Consider the following 13,555-nt stretch of genomic DNA (forward strand, 5'->3'; position numbering starts at 1 on the left):
TTGGCCGACAAGGATTTACCACGTCGCGCATATTCAGTAACCAGCCCAAAAGAGGGGCGCTGAACAAAGACCACCATTTTCAAGCATCTGGGCAGCCATGCAGTCACCTCGAAAAGTAGATAAATGATAGCCCCAATCCCTAAAACAATCATCTACAGAAGATCTTCATTCTACACCGCCGTTCCAAAGTCAAAATGACCAGGTCTAAATCCAATCTTCTCATTGCTCTTATTTATGAGGACCCACAGATCTATCGCGATCTTGGGTACCCGGCTTCTCATATCTCCCATCTGGAGGTTTGTACCCCGGCCGAGGATGTTATTGTCACTCTCCACAGGCTTGGTCACAGGGTCATTCCTATCCCGGATGTGCAGATGCTGGCGAGAAAGCTTGGCGCTGGTGAAGGTGCGCAGTGGGATCTGGCGGTGAATATCGCTGTGGGGGTGTATGGAGCTGCAAGGGAAGCGCAGGTGCCTGCTATGCTGGAGGCATTTGGGGTTCCGTTTACGTTTTCCGATACGGCGACTATGGCGCTATGTTTGGACAAGGGGAAGACAAAGGTGGAGTAAACCGTTTCATTTGTAATGCATGGAGAGAGAAAGAGGAGGGAGAAAGAGGAGGGCCCGAACTATATCCGAACTTGATCCGCAATCTAGATGTTAGAAAGGTCAGCCCTATACAATGAATACTAACCAAGCAACAGATGGTCCTTGAGCACTACGGCATCCCGACATCCCCATTCGCAATCATCAACCTAGACCGACATCCCGACAAACTCATAACACCAAACATCATCAACTCCCTGACAAAAGGATCCAAACACGCATCGTCACTCCTGGACCCAGCCTCATACCCACTCTTCGCAAAGCCACTAGCAGAAGACACCTCGAAAGGAATCAAGCAGATAAGCGTCATCCATAACGTCAATCAACTCTGCCAAGCCGTCGAAGAGCTACGCTCAAGCACACGTGCCATCCCAGCAATCCTAGTCGAGAAGTTCCTGGCGGGTCGCGAATTCACAGTGGGGATCCTAGGCACAGGCGATGATGCATGGGTCCTAGGAGTCGACGAGATCGTGTGGAAAGATCAGCTGAACGGAGACAGGGACTCTGACGTTGATGTTGACGTTGTGCCGTTTGCAACTGAGAAAGCCAAGACTAGGGAGGACTGGGATGGCATCACGGATGAGATCCCAGCCAATCGGGCGGATCCGCTGGTCGAGCGGGCATGCACGGTCGCTCTGCGGGCCTGGAGAGCAATTGGCTGTCGTGATGGTGGGAGAGTTGATATCAGGTTCGATGCTTCGGCCGGAGTGGCTAATGTTCTCGAGGTATGTGACGTATTGTGGAGAGGATCATGCCATAGGGCAGAGATCTCGACGACATCGATTGCTTCATTGATCGGGAGATGTGCCTATGCTGAGTCGTTTTCTTGTTTGCCCCATCTGCTCTGTTCGTTGGAGTGGGCATGATGAAATGTCATATTGACGTCAACTTTGATGTCCGATACTAACGTTTGTCTTTGATACAGATCAATCCATTGGCGGGTTTGAAGCCTGAATGGGCTCAGTTGCCCACGATTGCTGCTCACAATGGCATGTCATTTCAAACCTTGTTTGAGCATATACTTCGGAGTGCGCTGAAGAGGGCTCCAGCACAATGGAGGATGTGACATCCGTATGATGAAAGCTGACCCGATCGGCGGGTCAGTCGCCACTGGCCCTGGTAGCTTTGGCCCAAACATACTTCTTTGGTCAACTTCTTTTGTATTCCACCGGGGACCAGAGGGTCCACAACCCCCCCGTTCATGCTTTTGGGGCCTGCGTTAGTTCTCCAGACTATGACCCTGGGGCGACAGATCGTCACGATGGAAGTCGCCGTTTTTGGGGTGTCATGTGACCGGTTACGCGGCTTGGATGAGTCACGTTCGCCATCCGCCAAACCTGCTCAGTTGGGAAGTCAAGAATAGAGTGGAGAGTGGATTGTGGATTGTGGAGGCAAATGTTAGAAAGTAGATGTTACAATGGAATGTCTTATTTTGAGATAATGATAATGTGTAGATATTTTGAGAAGTGAATTTGCCCAGCAAAAAAATTGTTGTAAATTAATAAAGACATAGTGTCTGAAAGATAGTTGAGTAGTATATACAGTGCTCATTTTGTTTGTTCATCAAAGTCGTCAAATCATAATATCGTAGGCCGCAAAAAAATGGTTCAGGAGGTGTTCAGAAGTCGAGGATGTAGGTGCAGTTGGAAGGATGATAGAGTAGGGCATCGTAAGAATCAAGCAAGGTTAACCCGAAATGGGGGAAACCATGCATGATCCTCCTGTCCAGAGGTGTTTTGATGTTGCCTCCAGACAGTTACGGCCCTTTCCCAAAAAACCATTGTCGGCAGAGTGTTCGGGGGATGGTTGGGAGGCAGTGGGAGGAGGAACAGCGACGGGTTCAGCGCTGATAGAGACTTGTTGGTTGGTGATTTCAATCTGAGGCTCGTTGGCCGGGGCCCGGATCTTGGGCAGAGGCAGTTCGGCGTTGTTCATCTCGTCCATTTCTTCTTCCTCGTCGGTGTCCTCGAAGTCGAATGAGCTGATGCGAGACTTCATATCATTCTCGGTCCACATCACGGAGCCACAGTGCAGGCGGAAGTGAGCCACGCAGCGGCGAAGGTCGGGATCGGGGGCAGTGGCTTCACGGGCAAGCTTCTCCTTGGAGAGATGAGTGAGCTTATAAGGGAGGGCATTGCGGTTTGCCATGGGGGGCCAGCGTTTCTTTTGTGGAATTGGCACGGAGGCAGTCGGCTTGGGTGTCTTGGGTGTTCTTTGTGTGGTACCAGCGTTCATAGTTGAGGCTGGTGTGTGGATTTTAAATTGCAACCATGTATGTAGAGGGGTTGAGTTTAGTGTAGTGTGTCAAAGTCAAAGTTTTAAGAACGGACAGAGAGCAGTTTAGAACATTAAAGAGATTCGAGAAGAAACAGAGAGAAGGGGGTCAAGGAAGTACCAAGTCTTATACGTGCAGATCGTGCAATGGGGAACCTGGTCCAAGCGCTCTGCCGTGTCACCAGATCACGAAACCGGTTCTAGGCCTGTGATGTGTCAGGCCCAGATCCCTTTTTTCCCGCCAACCCTCGGCCTTGTTTGGCTTTTTTATATGATTCATTACAAACCTAACACAGTGGCTTAGGTTACCCCATATTTGGTTCCAACTATAATTCTTCCGTTGAGAACAATGACTATCACGTCTGTGGGAAGCCTATGGAAAGGGGGTGAAAATTCTCTCTCTACTGCTCGGTGTGCATAGCGGTTATTCGGACCATTAGAGTGGAGAGACCCAGTTTTCTGATCAGTTGATGCTTCGAAAATTTTTCGGTGGGGACCCTTCTGCGGACCTTATCGTGAGGATCCCTAGCGAAAAAAAAAAAAATAGAAACGTTGCACGGAGAAACTCACGATCCCCACGGATTACCTTCCCAGGAAATCCGAACCCCCTCATCCCCCCCCCTGGCAACGTTTTCGGCCTCACGATGCGAATAACGGTGCTTGCAGTTACCACGATTATTTGACCATGTTTTTCTTTTCCTGGAAGCAAACCAAACAGAAATAGAACCGGGATTCCTCTCAGAAACTACCCTGATCTCCTACCCTTCTCTCTAACCATCGCATCGTATGGTGGGTGACTCAGCAAACCCTAGCTTCGCGCATTCAACCCTTTGACAACCCTAGAGTTCCACTGCATTCCCCAACTCTCTTCCCCGGCTGTGTACTTGTACATGCGTACACCGACTCCTCCGCCTAGCTAGCATTCCACAAATGGACGTCCCACTCATGTCCCCCCCCCCCCCCCCTCCTGACGATCTTTCGAGCGCCAGAGTGTCCATCCGCTGAAGACGGTCCTGGTCCCTAGTCGCCTGCTTATAATATCCGCCGCTCGTGCGACCGTGGCTAAGCTCCAGACCCCCTCCCTAAACCTACCCTAGCCTTCCGCGGAGACCGACCAAACAAATCACATGGTGGCGCCTTAATATGGGGTGCACTATTTAATGATTTGGCGCTCAAAATACTGTAATATGGCAATGGCGAAATTTGTGTTTTTGCCGACGGCCCCGACTTTAAATATTTGTCCGCCCCATATACCCAATTATTTAGGGGGGACAGACTGTACACCTCATGATAGGCAGTAACTTTTACGTACGGAGTACATGTACATGTATCCCAAAGCTCAGACCCAAATAACAATCCGAAACAAGACAGACAGGCATTTGCGCAACACCGTTGACGACGAATGAGCCAAGAATCAAAATATGGCCAGATCCGCTGCATTAATGAACCCCACTGTTTCCAATGTGCTGGTCAAGGCTATTGCAGCCACTAAGCCGAAGAACCCAGTCTAGAATGTCCTTCAAAGGGCTGGACAACGGAAAGCAGGTTCTCTCGCGCGCTAGCACTCGTGGCTGGTCCCACTACAGCTTCTAGCTCGAACTAGTTCTCTCACATGTGTTGAACTAATAAACGTTTATGAACGAGGCGTTGAAGTTTCAGATATTGGTTTGCTCGCGTCCTGCTGCAGGTTATATCTACTTTGTCTGGTCGGGTCTATGCAACCGCCATCTTACTTTCTGATGGATACCCTCTAGTGGCGGACGCCCGACATCTCCGAGGCTTGAATGTGCAACGGATGTTTGACGTACCGCGGTTTCTATGAGAACCACGAGCGACCGTCAATTAAGTTGATGGTCTTATCTGGACGTTGTGCAGGATGAATGCGATGCGGTTCATCCGCTGATCCAACTTGATCTTGTTGTTTCACTGGCCTTTGGAGTTACAAATTGATCACACGGCAAAGGCTTCATTCTCACTCTGATAACTCTTGAATTCGGTCGTTCTTATGAGCTATGTCATAACAGCACCTACTATAGCTAAACGGTGAAATCTGTTCTCTGGTGTTCTCTAGGATCGTGTTAACAAATTGTCCATTGCAGTAAGTTCTTCGGTCGCAAAAGGGCCAAATATCCAATTCAGTTTTCAATAGCTATCATATAATTAGTACTATGTCTCCAATTTCGATATAGGCCAACAATTTTATTGTCGTCGATGTAGCATTCCATCGCATTGTTTCGCTTTACCGTGGTTCGGACTCGGCCCGGCCGTCCCGCCGAGATCTTTATACTGAGTTTCACCTGGTCAAATTTCGGCCGCATTTGATATGGAAGAAAATCAGATTTAGTGGGACTTTGACGAAATACAAATATTGTATACAGCTAGTAAATGATCATATAATATTTGAGTCATTCAAACTGTGAAATATCTGTGTAGCTTTTCGGGGGGTATTCTGGTCTCTATCGAGTACCTTTTGTCTTCGTCCAAGTGACGTTTAACCTATTCCAAATCATGTAAGCAATATTGAACAAACTAGTTACAAGATTTTATTGTAACATTACAAATGACTTTGCTTAGTTCATTCCCGTGCATGACTCATGACCGCTCAGTTCTCTTAGATCTATACTTTGTCTTCCGTCCGTCCAGGGCACAGACCTACATTCGAGCGTCTTGTTCATGGCCTACAAGAATGTGCTGTCAACTCCTTACTCGGGCTTTGGCCAGATGACTGCGCAGTCACATATTGTAGTACCATAACGTTTTCACCATGTGATAGCTGCCCGTCCTTCGCCAGACTCTTGTCCGCGATCTCGTATAACAAACTACAAAAACCACTCAACCCAGTGAAAACAGACATGAAATCTCTCGGATCCCCGCTCATTCAATCTAATCTTCTTCGATTCGTCAAGCCCAGCGGCAACTACTGCATGGTATCAGATGACTTCCCCCAACTCCAAGATCAAAGAATTAAAGGGGCTTTGCACCCTGCCGATCTTCCTCGATCTCTGGGTCATGGGTCTCTTACCCCATGCGCACTGCACTCGCCTACCGGCTCCTGCTGCGGCCTGAAACATTCTTGACTCACGCTAATGCCTAAACGAACCCGGGATTTGAATGTGATTATCATTGCCCTGTCAGGGTTTCCCTTTCCGACAATCGGACATACAGCTGCAGCTAAGCTATTTGCTGGGCTCACTCGGACCTTTGCGCCACACTGTGGATGTCAGGCGATATGGGTTCGGTGGGCGCCGTTGCCCTCGTTCCGAGATCTCGTATTTGTGGGGTTATGACTTAGTATCAGGCAAATGATTTAACGAGTCTCTTGAGTATAATCTCTAGTCATCTCTGTCAGATCCAATAAGGGTTGATCTGTCACTTGGTAGACGACTTGGTTTTCCCGGGTTCGTGAAGCGCTCAGAACTGTATACCATATCATAACAGTGGTCATAGGCTTTTGCACATACTCATCTTTACATGATCTATAAAATCACCCCGAGGTACTCAAAACAAGAAGACGAGATGTGAGAAGAGAGTGGCCAAACAGGGCAAGAGGAATACGTAAAATAGCACTCTCATTGCGAGGATTTTGTGCAAAAACTGTCTCATACTTCATCGTACTGTGTATACATTTATGACCTCCACTTGGATCATGAGCACTGCGTATCCGCAGGTAATTTTCTTTCGCCAAACCCCAAATCGAAACTAAGAATCAGGTAGACTGTCGGTCATTGAACCTCTTCCGAGTCTTGCCCAAGGTCTGTGGACTGTGATAGATCAAAAGCTAGGAAACGACCAATTCAGATGCACATCTGTACAACACGTAGGCTTCGACGCGCAACACTCCGAGTCATCTCAGGCAAACCAGATATGGAAAAAGGAAAGCCATAACCCCCTGCTTTCTGTCTTGCTTGTGATGCGTGATGACAACGTTTACATACTTTGTGGTTCAGCGCCTGCGTGTCTTTGCCCCACAAATCACGGCTCACTGAGAATCCCTGGAGCTTCTATGAGCAGATATAAGATTGTCTAGGATAGGTCAGGATCTATGCACTTAGTTCCATCGGAGGCTGCCGCCTTTCCAGGGCTTGGCTTGTCGAGAAGTGGGGTTGGTTGGCCTCCGGGGTAGTTGTTTTGGCCCAAACTCCCGGTCAGAAGTATATTTTACGGTCATTCCACTAGTAGAGATGTGCAGATAAGAATTTGGTGTCGCTGTTGCATCAGGAGGGAAACATCTTGAACTTTGACCCGGATATAGCAGTGGGAGGCAAAAAGGCTGAGAATGCTATTGGACCTATCATCTTTGACATTTGCAATGATGGTTGGTACTGACGAATTATCATTGTCAGCGGCTTGAGTCTGTGTCAAGGAAATGGCCCCGCATGTGTTGAAAATAGTTCCCCGGGAATGAAGGGATACAAACGAACTGTTTGTATACATCATGATCAAGGCTTATGTTTAGCTGGGGGCTGGCGGCAGTGTAGTAGTCATATGTTGGCTTGGAATTTCATATACTCCGTTTTTGTAATTTGAGTCTACATGGTAGGTTTATCGGGCTCGGCCCTGAGTATAGATGTTGTTTAGTACCCTGCCAGGGTCCAAATTTGCGAGCGAGTCGCTTTGCGTAGCGTGAAACAACACAAAAACCCTCATATTCATGTCACTAGATCATGAACTAAAAGATGTACTCCTTTTTCGAGGTCTTAATTACGACTGCATGTTGCACCCAGCGCTGTAGACCAAATTGAACATTCGATTAAAATACAAACATCGATTCTGCGAGGTCTAAATTGAGTACTCCAGATCACTAAGAGATCCAGTCTCTCTCCAACTTCTAGCGGCAGGGTCACCTTGTGCTTTGTGAGCGCGACGACATTACTGTCATCTGTGTGACTGGGGAGAACAGCCGGCGCCGAGCGTGGAAACGGCAGCGATGCAAGGCCGACTGTTGTGAAACCCGGACCAGAGTGTATATTAGTATAATATTTTGGTCTTTTTCCAATTAAGACCTGGTACATTCACATACTTCAGGATGTAGTCCGCCTATGACAAGGCGGGCGTTATTGTGCAACCTTGCTACACCTTGCTCTACCTTGTACAGCCGTCGCGGACGGTGCGGTCCCCGAGTATAGCAATAATTAATTCCGAACTTGGCGATAGTGTCGACATAGTCAATACCGTTTTATCGACCTTTCTATGCTGATTGGGTCAGTTCAGGGTATTTTGTTTCGCGCATGGGCCGTTGATCGACTCCCTAGTTCCCGCTCAAGTGACCTTTTCATCCGTCAATAGCCTCTCTTTTTTGGTCACCTGCTAGTTGTTGGACAAATCATAGGTTGATGCTTGTTTTTAATAATTCCTGATGTGAGAAGGCACTAATTCCGCGATACGAGGCTTTCGTGCATGTTGCGAACATGACCAATCCAACCCGTTATGGTATCTATATCATGGGACTTATAGAGCCATCTTCCTTGATTGACTATGGCTTGATCCTCATATTCCTGAAACTACGAGATAACGAATGCACTGCATGATATCTAAATGAAACATGGGAGCCTCGGGTCAATCAAGACTTCTACGAGCATATCCTCGCCTATCTTCACCCATGAAGCACTAGTTCTAAATGGTCGTTAGCTCCGAGGTCTGCTAATCTGACAAGGTGCAGCCTGGGCTCAGTCCCCTTAGCCTCTTCCTGAGTCTTGATTACGGCCCCTCGTTGTCTTGTCCGGAGGATCATCGACCGAACTATTAGATGTCGGCACAAAAGCTGGAAATACTTTTGAAGACTTAAACAGCCAGGACGTCTCGAATAATGAGATGGTTTCTTCATTTCCGCAGTTTAGGAATCTCCGGTATTCAACCCGATATAATCCGACCGCGCATATCTCTGTTGCTCTACTCTAGATTGGACCTTCCGCGCCTGCATATTGCATTAGCCGACGCCCAGAGGCATGCATATCTCCTGGTATTATATTCATCTTTCTTCGCTTCTATAGGGTCATCTGTATTCATGAGCTCGATTCGTCTTTCTCTTGACTCGCCATTCCTACTTCTTTCATAAACTCGTCGGCCTGACATTTCTAAGACACCTCGAGTTACACCATATGAGATCCAGACTAGATGGACATCATCATAGCCCTATCAAAGGCCTATCACAGTGTCTAGAATTTGCCCTTGCTGTGATGAGATAGTCTCAAGGTTGAAATAGGAAGGCGAGACAATTTAAACACTGGTCGAGGGATTTCTTTCACTTTATATACGTACATAGTCCGCTCTTCAAGGATTAGCATGGAAATACCAGAATGCGAATATAAGAATACACGGACAATACCAATACCTCAGGCGTGATCGATCTGGTGATTGGCCCTAAAGTGACAGTGACTTGGGAATTTGAAATTCAAAGCCTTGTGCTCTTGTGCTACCGTTGCACCTATTTTGTTATTCTGTTCTGTTTCTCTCGTTTGCCCCTTCCTGCATGCCCCTCCCCTTTGTTGCCCAGAAGCAGGGTCCTCCGTGTTGCTCAACCCATATCGAGGACTCGATCACTGTGCCACCTCGGAACATCGCTCTTCTTGGATCCCGGAGTCAAAAGAGCAGCGAAGCATTCTGAGGCTTAGACTGCAGTCAGGTTCCACCGTGAATGATCTCACTTGTCCTGACCCTGTTCGTACCCTAGCGCCGTATCCGCGCCTAGAAGATCACAAAAAGATTCTTGTTCCCTCCGGCTCCATATCTTGAGGTGTGGTCCATATTCGACCCTATTGCTCGGGGCGCGAAAGTACCAATCCCCTCTAACAACCAGAATCTGGGTCTTGGGTGTTTATGTGTTGCTTGATTCGGCATCCAGATACTTGCTTTTAGTGCTTCCCAAGAGCACGGGGCATCTCCGTGCAGAAAGTGGTCTTTTTCTGATTCGGCGCCACTTTTGCTTCTCGCAGGAGACAGTAAGACTCATTCTTCTGCTTCCTGAGACCAATCACAAGACAATCACATCCTTTTTTTTCCTTGCAACTTGAGTTCTCCCCGATAAAGGCACGAAAAAGACAAAGTGCAGGTCAGATCCAGGCAGAACTTGCCATCGACCCCTGAAATCTCAGGCTACCCATGCTCACCGCCTCAAGTCCTTCCCCTCTCAAGTTCATCCGAACCTACCCAGCCCCAAGCTCCTTGGACTTGACCTATCCGCTGATCTCAGGCCAAAAGTCCTCTCTTGCGCCACTCCCTCCTCAGGGCCTCTTTGCGCGTTCAACCCGACGCGCCATTTGCGACGGGCGACTTGAACCATGTATGGCACGCCTCACTCCCTATCTACAATGAATGGTCTGGGGGATCCTATTGATGGCTCGGGGACTATCGATCCTGCGAATTTGAGCAACTCTGGTATGTGTCGCTTACTATTCATGCTACCCTGTCCTTGCGCATTTATTACTTCTTCGATTCACCTCGCGATCTATTTCGCGCCCGCGCCCTGTTTTTTACCTCTAAATCGCATCCACTCTCTGCTCTTTTACTTTGTACCACTTCCCCGTCGCTGCTTTCAAACTGATACCCCTACTAGTATCTGTTGTCTTGCCAGCACAATCCCATCCAATTTCAAGTCCTCGCGGTGTCAAGCGTAGTCGCACTCCAGAGCACAGTGGGAATGGACATGTCGAAGGAGATCTGGATGATGGTATGTGCGCGGCGGGGGAGACGTTATCAATACGCTCCATTCATACTTTTCTTAATCCTAGCAATGCCTGCATATCTGCCACCATCTCACAGCGTCTCGAATTTTCCATGAGTTATACTGACTTATCTCGGTCTAGATGAACAAAGTCGTCGCAAGCGCGGTCGTCCCCCAAAGACTCCTCGCGCAGGCTCCAGCGAACAACCTGTCGCAAACACACCCACACAAACACCCCAAATGCAAGCTCGCCCACTTCCGCAAGCAAACGCCGGATCGCCGCCTCTTGCATCACCGCCGGAAAATAAGACTACCCCGTCCAAGTCGCAGGTTAAAGCGCTACCTACCGTGAGGGATCATACGTCTGACCAACTGAATCCAGAGGGCGATGAGTATATTCCAAAGGAGTTTGATGAAGCAGGAGAGACAAAGGCAGACCCTATGGGATACCCACAGGGTGGTCGTGAATACAAATGCCGGACATTCCGTGTTCCCCTCCGTGGTGACAAACTGTTCATGCTTGCGACCGAATGCGCTAGGGTGTTGAACTATCGAGATTCATATCTTTTGTTCAACAAAAACCGGTCCTTGCATAAGATCATAGCTTCCCAGATTGAGAAGGACGACCTCATCCAGCAAGATATTCTCCCATATTCCTACCGGTCCCGTCAAATCGCCATCGTCTCCGCTAGGTCCATGTTCCGACAGTTTGGAAGCCGGGTGATCTTAAATGGCCGCCGGGTTCGGGATGATTATTGGGAGAGCAAGGCAAGGAAGCAGGGTTTCACGGAGGATGATCTGGCGGGCGAGAAGCGTCCTGGTGCAGCCAAGACTCGTGATGGCTCAACTACAGAGCCTGCTACCAACCTTTTACCGGCACTTCCCCATAATGATGTTGTTTATAGCAGCACCATTGAACCGCTGCCTCCTGGTCTCTCGCTTGATGCTAGTGACGCTTCTACTTCCCTGTCGTCTCTCCCGATGATTCAGATGGCAACAACGGATGACCCTCGGCTGCGAGATTACAATGTTATGCCTCGTTCCCGCCAAGAAATGACGGGACAACCGTACCATGACCGCACTCAAACTAGCTCAGCAGCAGAGCTTCTAAATCAGGCCTCACATACCGCCGATTTCAACAAGATTCTGAGCTCGCAGCGCAACTTTCGTCAAAAGGGCCTTGATGAATTCTACTCTAGGCCCCGTGAGGCTCCTGAAACAGAGCCTCAGTCTAGTACTGCTCTTGATTCGGGCTTGTCTGTGTCACAGCCAGTCCAGGTATCCCATATATCCCCCTGGTGGCTTGCAAAACCCTTCTCATGCCCAGCATGTGATGGCTCAGCAGCCTTCAATGCAGGCTTCCATGCATCAAGGCGCTATGATGGGCGGTCAATCAGGTTACCCGCAGCCTCACCAAGCCGTTGGACAATCTCCCCTCAGGATGCCTCCGGGTATGCAGCCCGGTATGATGCACCAACGATCGAACCCGTCCATGTCTGCCGGTATGGCTCAGCCTCCTCCTTACGGGTATCCATCTCAGCAACAGCAAGTGTGGGGACAACCACCGCCTCAGCCACAGCCATCTCCGTTGCCCTCTTCGGGTCATCAGGGTGGCGGTATGCCTCAGTATGGTCAACAAATGGCCGGGGTTCCTCAGCAAACACCCTCTCCTCTTCATACGCAGCAGCAGCACCACCAGTCTCCCCGGAACCAGCAGCGTCAATCAATACCGCAAATGCCACAGTCATTCCCTCAGATGCAGCACGCACAGCAGGCGCAGACCCAGGGTATGCAGGGCATGGGAGGCTATCCTGGAGGCACGCCAGCCGGTTACGCAGGCATGCAGCGACCTATGTACCCTTCAAATCAGACTCCTGGCGGTCAGCCCTTTATGACTGGAAACCCCCAACAAGCGGGTCTTGCAATGGGCATGGGGGGTGCTGGTATGCCCGGATGGGCTGGTCCTGGCGGACCGATGCAACAAGCCGGACAGCCTCAGCCAGGCCAGTCCGGCAGCCCACTTGGTGGCAGCGGATGGAATTACTAAATTGCAATCGGCGTTGTCTAGATTGGTGTTTTTTCTTTCCTTGTCTAAGACGCCATCTCCTTGCCATGCTTTCATCCTCTGCTTTTCTCTTTCGTGTCTGACTTACTCCCCTTTTCTGATGTTCCAGTGTTCCTCTGCATTCTTCACTGCATCCTATGGTGTGAAGGATCTTCGGTTAATGTTAAACTGGGCCAATCTTCCTATACCCTTTGTTGAGCTGTACGTGATCAAGGTACCTACCTGGTTGTTGTTTTGTCCGGTATGCCTTTACGGCGTTGTTTTTCTTTTTGATTCCTATCAATTCGGCGTTGGTACTACTATCTGGACAGAGTGTTACAAGATTATGAGTTTGTGCGTTTCTATTTCTGCCCCATACATGGTCGATAGAAGTGTGTGTATGACCGTTGAAAACCCGGTCTAGTTTCTTTGTCCTTGTACCTTGGCCGAGACGTCTGGTAATCTCTCGACCGTTCGGAGAAGTCTGTGTTCAGTGTTCACTTGCATCTCCATTATGTATTGGTTTCTTATCCTTCTTCTCCTATTTGCCACTTTCTTGTCTGTGTATTACCGTCTTATTCAAGACTTTGGGTTTTCCTTTCTTTGTTGTTTTATCTTCGGCTGTTTGTTCTATCTTGCATTACCTCTGCGTGGTGTGTTTTTTCCTATCTGGTGTCCACTTCTGCAGTCTATTTTTCACTTCTCGCATCAAATTGGCATCCGAGATGCTTTCTCGTCTTATTTTCTGTCTTGTTTCCTCTTATGTTGCCTATTGTCGAACTGATAGTAATCGGTACATACCCTATCTGCTCTACCGCTTGTTTTTCACTCTCTTGATATGGTAAACGGTTAATGTTGGTTTACTCTGCAAATGACTATAACTTTTCCTGCTGCAATAGGATACTGATTCTCCTTCTGCTGGGGAATTTGATAATTGAAGGTAGAAAATAAATAAATTGGCTCACTCACCCA

General features: G+C 48.6%; 3 protein-coding genes across 3 annotated transcripts; 2 read left to right on the forward strand and 1 right to left on the reverse strand.

Annotated features, from left to right (window-relative positions):
- Positions 1-194: 194 nt before the first annotated feature.
- N7508_006729 (D-alanine--D-alanine ligase family protein) lies at positions 195-1,671 on the forward strand (the record flags this gene model as incomplete). The annotated part of the gene is made up of 3 exons (XM_058464795.1): positions 195-560; positions 704-1,330; positions 1,531-1,671. The coding sequence occupies 3 exons, from the start codon at positions 195-197 to the stop codon at positions 1,669-1,671; spliced, it is 1,134 nt and encodes a 377-aa protein (XP_058318648.1).
- A 620-nt stretch (positions 1,672-2,291) lies between these two features.
- Positions 2,292-2,840, reverse strand: N7508_006730 (uncharacterized protein; the record flags this gene model as incomplete). Its single annotated transcript, XM_058464796.1, has 1 exon — positions 2,292-2,840. One exon carries the CDS (start codon positions 2,838-2,840, stop codon positions 2,292-2,294), a length of 549 nt encoding a protein of 182 aa, XP_058318649.1.
- A 7,316-nt stretch (positions 2,841-10,156) lies between these two features.
- On the forward strand, positions 10,157-12,586 carry N7508_006731 (putative nuclear localization protein; the record flags this gene model as incomplete). The annotated part of the gene is made up of 4 exons (XM_058464797.1): positions 10,157-10,253; positions 10,432-10,545; positions 10,682-11,795; positions 11,818-12,586. The coding sequence occupies 4 exons, from the start codon at positions 10,157-10,159 to the stop codon at positions 12,584-12,586; spliced, it is 2,094 nt and encodes a 697-aa protein (XP_058318650.1).
- Positions 12,587-13,555: the final 969 nt, after the last annotated feature.

This window comes from Penicillium antarcticum (genome assembly GCF_028974205.1).
Source record: "Penicillium antarcticum strain IBT 31339 chromosome Unknown utg000006l_segment0_segment0, whole genome shotgun sequence".
Lineage (NCBI taxonomy): Eukaryota > Fungi > Ascomycota > Eurotiomycetes > Eurotiales > Aspergillaceae > Penicillium > Penicillium antarcticum.